At 45.2% G+C, this 8,741-nt stretch overlaps 1 protein-coding gene across 2 annotated transcripts in view; it reads right to left on the reverse strand.

The window, feature by feature from the left end:
* Nucleotides 1-8,406, reverse strand: part of rnf220a (ring finger protein 220a) — a 152,968-nt gene extending 144,562 nt beyond the window's left edge. For both annotated transcript variants that reach the window (XM_061083810.1, XM_061083809.1), the window contains exon 1: nt 7,758-8,406. In XM_061083810.1, the coding sequence (XP_060939793.1) occupies nt 7,758-8,406 (649 nt within the window). The remainder of the gene's footprint in view (nt 1-7,757) is intronic.
* Between the last annotated feature and the right edge of the window lie 335 nt (nt 8,407-8,741).

Here is an 8,741-nt window from a genome sequence, read left to right on the forward strand (position 1 = left end):
GTGTGTGTGTGTGTGTGTGTGTGTGTGTGTGTGTGTGTGTGTGTGCGTGTATGAAAGTGAGAAAAGCAGGAGGTGGGGGAGGCCTGTCACACTAGACTGCATCCACAAACTGGCTGCAGATTAGATTACTGAGGAGAGGAGAGGAGAGGAGAGGAGAGGAGAGGAGAGGAGAGGAGAGGAGAGGAGAGGAGAGGAGAGGAGAGGAGAGGAGAGGAGAGGAGAGGAGAGGAGAGGAGAGGAGAGGAGAGGAGAGGAGAGGAGAGGGGAGGAGAGGGGAGAGGAGAGAAAGGAGAGAACGGACTGATGGAGAAAGAGAGCAGGGAGAGGTTTCAGGAGTAGAGTCAGTAGGAGGCAGACGGCAGAGAGAACATCACACCTGCATTAGGAGGTGTGGGAACTCTGCAGCCAAACATGCAGGAACGAACTCAGTGTGGTGCAACTCGTACAGTAGAACACACATTAGTCCTTATCATTCACACATTAACTGTGATACTGTGATACTGTGTCTTACAACAGTGTTCCTCTTGGTCTTTACTGAAGAGGCTCAAACGCTGGAGCTGTTATTCTTACATTCTTCACTTTTGTGCTGTAAAGCAACACTGCATCTTCCCTGAATAACAGCACCAACTGTAACACAATGTAAAACACAGACAAGTGCGCAAGTTCAGGGCTTCGGCACGCCATGACCCTATGTGAGCTTTGTGTGTGTGTGTGTGTGTGTGTGTGTGTGTGTGTGTGTGTGTGTGTGTGTGTGTGTGTGTGTGTGTGTGTGCAGATATATAAAGCTAAATGTGTGCTGTGTTGCCAGGTGTGCTGCAGTTGTACGAGGCTCAGTGGAGTTTTAACGTGGGGTTTTTATTGGCCGAAGCTGACATCCCCAGGGGAACAAAGTGGAATTCCGGAACCCGGACCTGGCTCTGTGTGTGTATTTGTGTGTGTGTGTGTATCTGTGTGTGTGTGTGTGTGTGTGAAGTGGCTAGTAAGGGGTGGGGGTCGGGGGGGTTTGTGTGCTACAGAAATACAGTCGTTTTCCACTTCAAAGCAGCCTGTTTATAGAATTCCCTGAATGCAAAGTGACATCCTGTCCTTACAAGGATCAACCAGATTCCCAGTGTTCCTAGACAAGTCCTGAATCTGATAAAACAGCAGTGGGAATAAGGGAAGCAGAGCATTATGTCACAGTATTAGCAGGTGTTGGCTCATTTGAAGTAAAATCATATATTCTGAGTGAAAAGGACATGAAATTACTTTTCAGCCTGAAGACCATTTTGCAGGGGGCTGCCGCAAAGGGAATCCTCTCATCTCATCTTCTCATCTCATCCTCTCTCCTCCCTTCATTTGCCTTACACCAGCTCCAGTGGCTCATTTGTGTGACCTACTCCACCAGACAAAAACGTGCACACACACGCACATACACACACACACAGTGATCTGTGTCCAAATGGAGTGGCTGGGCCGACAAAAGGCTCGACAGGAAGCGACTAATCCTTGATCTGCGCAGCATTGCAACAATGGCCACAAGATTCACACAGGGTGACACACACACACACACACACACAGATAGATATAGACAATTGCTGCCTTCTTCCAGTTACCACCCAGAGAGATAAGGAAGGCAAAAAAAATTCGAGAGATATTTTTTCCATGCATTTACTTTACATTTAAATATATAAGTTGAAATGTTATAAAAGTAAAAACTTGAAGTCACAATTATAGACAAAATTTGCACAATATGGACGGATCAGTTAAGTGTAGGATGGTATGGACAGGGAAACAAATACACACACACACACACACTCACACTTCTAGCCCTGGGGGAGCTGCCAGAAGGGCAGAGGGGCACACACTTGGGGGTAAACAAAGCCACCACAAGTAGGACAGTCACTGATGCGTGTGTGTGTGTGTGTGTGGGCGGCTGTGTGGATGTGTGTGTGTGTGTGTGTGTGTGTGTGGCACACAGTGGAGACTGACAGGGAGGCAACATGAGAGGGACAAGCCTTTTAACATCTGGCTAAGCACTGACAGGAAGACACACACACACACGGGCGGGCGGGCAGGCGAGTCCCAGTCCTAATTATTAGAACACTCTTACTTAACTTAACCCTGCCACTAGACCGTGACAGGCATAGATGGAGGCGGTGGGAGGGAGGGGGGGGGGGGGGAGGTGAAGGAGGGCATCTTTTTTGTGAGGACGAAGCGAAGGATGAGCTTTTCTGTCTCCTTGGATGGATTTTTAACCGCCCACATGCCGCGGGAGGCAAGGAGATGAACACTGATAACTGGAAATGATGGGAAATTATAAGGGAAATTGCTGAAAAAAATTAAAAATAAAACAAACAAAACAAAATGTCAGATCCCTGCTTTCAGACGTGGGGATGAAAACCACCGAAGATTGTCGAGAGAGATTTTGATGATAAGAGCCGGCGCTGGTGTCGATGTGCTGTAAACAAAAACATGTGATCCCTTCCTCCGCCTGCTGCACCCCCCCTCACCTGAACGCTGCAGAGATTTCTGTGTTGTTGTGAATGTGTCTGAAGCAGAGAATCTCCTGCTGCGTTGTTTATGTGTGAACGGCGAACACCAGAGAAAGTCTGAACCTAATTGTGCGGAAATTCTCTAAAGTTTATGTCTGAATATGTCTTTAGATTGTTGGGCGGTCTGTGGGAAATGCGGTTCAGAAATCTCACAGTAACACTGGACACAGAACTCCAAATAAAAAACGCTTCATCGTCTATCAACATCAGAATCGGTGTCATCCCCCTTTTCTTTGTGGGAACTCTATTTTTAGTTTATTTTTTCGCTGCTGTGACTTTCATTTATTTGTTTATTTGTCTCGGCTACCCACGGTTAGAGCTACTCGGCCCCAGAAAGAGAAAAACACACATGACATTTGCTCGGTGCAAGACGGGTGGAAAAAGAAGATAAAGATAAACAAAGAAAGGAGGCAACACCAAAAAGAGAAGAAGAGAAGAAAGGCCGGGGAGGCCTCTCGCTGTGTGTTTTAACAGCTGTGGGTGATGCACTCGGTTTAACATTACTACTGCAACTACTGTATACTGTATATTGATGGGAATACGAGAAGTCTCATTCCGTCTGTGCATCAATATCATTTTAACTAAATTAAGATGAGTAGGAGTGAATATTATTTTATCTACCTGTCTCTCTCTAAAGAATTCTTCTGTCTCTATTTCGGCCAGACAGATGGGATCTGCATTTCAGCTCAACATGTCGCCGTCCTCCCTTTTTCCTTCCCTCCCCACTTCCCACAAAGCTTTTTTTTTTGTATTGCTTTTATCCTTTTCTTTTATCTCATCCCCATTCCTCCCCCTAAAATACGTTCCTTCCCTTCACTCGGTTTAAAAAAAAAAAAAAATGTTTTCTTTCTTTTTCTGCCAAGGATTCCTGTTTCTTTCCTTTTTTTTTCAACCGTACATTTGTCTTCACAATTACAGTTTTTGGAAAGAAGGGACAGAAAGAAAAAGGGGGGAATCTGGGTTCGGTATGCAGGTTCTGTTTAAATCTCTCAGCCTTGTAAATGTGGAGAGCGAGGAGAACGAAAACAAACTCGGGACAGAACGCAAACAGACTACAGCTGTCACACGATCGCATGTGGAGATGCACATACACACATGGGGAGGGGGTATAGCAGGGGGTTGAAGGAAGGATGGAAAAAGTGACGGAGAGATGCCACCGAGGCACCAACAAGCTAAACCTTGACATCGCTCACAAAATAATGTTTGAATCCGCTCTGCAAATAAAACCAAAGTGCAGTACGAGGGGGCAGGGATTGTTTCATTTGTCAACACTCCTATTAATTCCAATCATACATCCCATAATTCCCTTCTCTCTTTCACTGTATGCACAAAAAGCCCCTCCGTATCCGTGGCTACAACCTCACAATGTGAATACAGTGAGTGGTAATAGCTTTTGCCGTAATATGACATGCATAGTCCTCTTAAGGCATGATGGGGCCTTTATGCGCAGGTTTAGCGGCTGACAGGTTAGCGGGTTTAGCTAACAGCCAACGTGCCTGCCGGTGCAGTGCGGGGATTTGGGGGGAGGGTTTAGCAGAGAGCAGGCCTCTGTTGCCTGGGGGGGGGGGGCAGCCAGTGCAGCCTGACAGGATTCAGCTTGGGGAAGTTAGAGGTGCGGGGCTTTTTCAAGTTGTTTAATATCCTCTTTTTTTTTGTAAGTGTGGAGCAAAGAAGTGAGGATCCCCTTCCTGTGTGGGATTAACCTGCGTGACAGGTGATTGGATTGGAATGAGATGAATTCCACGTGTAAGTGGATGAATGCAGGACGGATGTAAAAAAAAATAATAACGTGGAAGATCTTACATTTAAGATCTGTTTCTATTATAGACTTTGTTCGCCTTTTTTGAATAAATTGCCACAAGTTCCACCCACAGATCTTGCACAATGGAAATGGATCTAACAAACTGTCTGTGTGGCTTTAATATCTCCAGAACCTTTCTTCTTATCGGCCTCACACTTGGCATCTGTATTTTAAAGGGCCCATGGAAGTGCAGGGTTGAAGTTGGACATGAGATACCTTCAATATTATTAAACTTTGAATAAACTGCTAGCCAGCGCTCTGTAGCAGCCGTGGCTGGGACTCAACAACAGAATCTCCAGTTCTGGCTTCTGCGCACTGAGTTGAGCTTCTCCTAACTCTGCATAAACAGGTGAACAGCTCTCTGTGCAGAAGCGGTGGCGCAGCTTCAGGATTCCGTAGATCTGCAGGTTTCCTTTTACAGTTTCAGAGAGAAAACTGGAATCAGCGTTACCACAGGTAGAGCAGACAGCCAATTCCAAACAGGCAGGTCTAGAACAAGCACTGCACTAGTAGGATCAAATTTAGATCACATAAATCGATCACTATTTCGGACACAGGCAATTTGCGTATGTCGGTGGAGATGAGATTGCTGATAACAGGTGTTTATGTTAAGAAAGATAAATAGAGTTCAAGTCTGAAGATGAAAAAGCAGATCTTGCAAACCCTCATCATGACTCCATGCAGGCCATTGAGTTTGATTCAGAGATTTCTGCATTTGGGATTTCTCTTGAACTATAAATAACATTATCAGTTCTGTGTAAGTCATTTAGTAAAGAGATATCAGTACCATTTAATTAATATCAATATACAGCAGATAAGATACATGGTAAATGACACAGAGTGGTTCAAAGTTCAAAAGCGAGACTTAGATCGACATTTCAAGCTGCTCTTAAGGATCCATAATAAATGAAGCTATCTATTCTTCAACGTCAAATATTGAGAAGGTCTGGAATCTGTAGTTTTATTAGTTTCTTTGCTATTCATTCGTGAACAATCTGCTTTCAATCAAATAAAAGTTGTAATGATTAAAGAATGTGTGACGACACTGTACGATCCCGAGCGTTATAAACCTCCGAGAGGCTGCTCCTGTCTGTGTGAAGCAGCACCGAGGCTGCTAGTTAGCTAATGTGTGTGTGAAGCAGCGAGAGCTCCGTCCTCATGGGATGAACCAAAGTGTTGTTTGTTCTTTACGCCTCCACTGGACAGCCAAAGCCAGTGAAGGAGAACCCATAATTCTTTTCTGTAAGCAGCGCCTCTGCACATCCAATTGCATTAGGAGCCCATGGTTGAGGTGGAGGCTACTTGTGCCAAGATTTAACCTGATTAGATACAGATTCAGCTGTTCCAAAAGACAGCACAGGAGCCCCCCACCCATCTCCCATCTCCCCTTCTATTTCGGGCTTCAGCCCTAGCGCTCATGAATGTGTAGAGACAAGGTGGCACATACTCCATACTCTACTGCCACAGTTCTCTTGAGAAAGGTGCATCCACACTATCGGAAGTTTTTGGTGCCGCTATAAGCACAAGAAGTTAAAACGCACATACACCAGGTTGGCATTTGAAGTTTAATCAGCAGGATAATGTTTCTAAAATTGATATCTGGTTCCAGAGCAGAGTCACAAGTCTTTCTTTCCTTCGAGTCTCTGTTCTTGTCTCTTTCCCTCTCTCAGTTTATGTGCGCTTTGATATCTTTCTCCTCTTTTTTATTCTCCCCCCAGTCAGCCACCGGGTGTCCTTTTCCCAATTTCATCCCTCTCTTTCTCACCCTCTCTGCCTCTCCTGCGGTGGTCTTTTTATCGGATCAGTCTCAGGTCGTCGCCTCTGTCTCTCATGTGTTCCATCAAGGATGCATCCCACACTCTCTCTCTCACACACTCAAACACACACACACACGCTCAAAGATGAAACAAGATGGAAAGAAAGAGCAGTGAAGTAAAGGCAAAGAAGGAGAGATATGATGAACGAGACTGAAGAGTTGACTGAATGATGGAGACTTTTTATCTGAGATGAAACACAATAAGCACGTCTCTATGTCTGTATCTCTCCTAATTTGTCACCAACATCCGATGCAGCTTGTTGACATGTGAAGATGATCTCGGTGCTCATACTGAGATTTGTGTGTCTGCAAGAGTGTTTGTGCACATTTGTGTGTTTGTGGTTGGAGCTCTCACAACTCCTCTCCTTTCTACTACACACACACACACACACAAACACACAAACACACAGCATGCCAAGGTTTTGGGTATGTGGGTAAATCTTTTGGCAACGAGGATGCCAGCGTAGAGCTATGATGAATGCTGATGGCAGAGAGCATGGCCGGTCTCTGAACCAGTCATTCATACACATACACACACACACACACACAAACACTAATCAGATTCCCAGCGCGTGAAGGCCAAATGGCATCCTTCCACTGGTGAATGTTAATGTGACCAGCGGAGCTTGTGGGCTTGTGAAACACGGATAGGGAGAGCCAGGAGAGATGATGACAAGAGAACATAGATGGGATTGTTTATTGGCGTGTGCAGCGCTAGTTTGTGAAAATTTGCATCCTTTCACAAATTGCAGCAAGTTGTATTTGGGGTTTTTAATTTGAGAGCCAGAATTAGATTTGGCTTTGTGTTTTTTCTGTGCATGTGTCTTGTTTGCAGATGTAATTACCACAGTTGCCTGTGGAATAGTCCTAAAACATGGTGGTTTAGGTTGTTTTTACAGTTTTAACTGTAATTGTGGGATAAGTGCAAAACTGTGAAAAGAGTACAGACTAGTCGCAACACAATTTAGTTCATATAACCTGTGATTTCTTATCAGCTGATATAAACGGGTGATGGAGAGTTAAATGAGACTTGGTTGTTTAACCTTATTGAAATATTGTACTGCTATCATTCTGATATCATTACAATAACACATTAATATGATATTAATGTGTAAGAAAACGTGGTTTGAGTGCTCTGTAGATGTTGATGTGAGCACATCATGCGATCATTTTCAGTATTCGTCTTACTTCACATTTCCATCTAATTGTAATATCCCTATGGGTGACAAATATGTAGGAAAGAAGAACCCAACATAAAGTGTTATATTCCGGTCTGTAAGTGTCTAGAGCAGCTTCAGAACTATATTCAGAGGATTCCCCCTCTTTTCGTTGTTCTGATAAAAGTGATGAAGAGCACTGTCTAACACGTTGCTTCAAAATCTATCATACATGCCCAATTGGGTTGAGATCTGATGATTGCAAAGACCATAGCATCCAGTATGTTGGTCATGCTCATCCCACTTTTCAGTGACCCTTTGTGCTCTGAAAGGCTTCCACTCGTTTATTCAGGTTTTTCTCATGATGTATGTCACACGTGTCACACCATGTGTATGCACAGTTCAATGAGGTCTAGTCTGCTTGAGTGTAATATGAAATTGCTACTTACAGCGCTCGATGCGGTCCTCAGGGCTGGATGAAGTGTCTCGATCAGACAGGAGGCCTGACACAGGGAAGATCTTTTTAATACAGTCGTCCCCGGCCTTCAGTCCGCTGGGTGAACTTCCGGGAGGGATCTGTGAACCTCCAAAGTCATACTCTTTCCCCTCTGCATCAGAGTACCGCAGGTGGGGTGAAGCCTCTGCATCCATGCAGCCTTTGAGGCGTTTGGCTGGGGTGAAAGCCGACTGATACCCACCCGGTACTCCATCTCGGTCGTCAACTGAGGCAAAAGGTCTGAAGGCGCCGACACCGCTGTGATTCAGCATGCTGATTGGGGAGCAGTCCATGTTCGGTGGAGCAAACTGATGATGGAGATGGAGGAGGGAAGGCGGGAAGTCCCTGTTGGGGAATCCTGGTGGGACGCCGCCCTGGCGATGGTACATTGATGCGAAAGTGTAAGAACCATTGTTAAATGGCAAATGGACATCTTTGTCAACTGACACCGGGACGCCAAATGGACGTGGCTGCTGGCAGGGGATGGAGGCGTCGCGAGATGCTTCAGCAGTGGAGGCCAGGACCATTAGAGCTGGGGAGGCCAAGGGATTGGGCAGATAGGAGGAGGTCTCCATTTTGAAGGCTGCCCTGTGGAGATCCATGTCTGGACAGAAGATAGAGCTTGTAAGAGTTTTATTTGGAAGAGGAGGAGGTTATTCCTCCTCAGTGAGATTGGAAACAATGTCCAAGACCCTTGGACAGGGTCTGAGATAGTGAGGGAATCTGGTTGGTGAGTTCAGTATGTATTTTTGAGGAAGGGGATCAGGAAATAGCCATTCATAGGAAAGGAGAGTATTTTTGAAATTAAAGAATTGAAATGTCCAGTCCAGATCATTCCACGAACAATAAATGTTCGTGACTAAGTTCTCCCTCCTGGATAAAAGGCAGTAAAATCCTCCCTTTCGAAGTGTTTGCGGGAGGTGTTGTTTAAGCCGAG

The sequence above is a fragment of the Limanda limanda genome, chromosome 13 (assembly GCF_963576545.1).
Source record: "Limanda limanda chromosome 13, fLimLim1.1, whole genome shotgun sequence".
In the NCBI taxonomy this organism is placed as follows: domain Eukaryota; kingdom Metazoa; phylum Chordata; class Actinopteri; order Pleuronectiformes; family Pleuronectidae; genus Limanda; species Limanda limanda.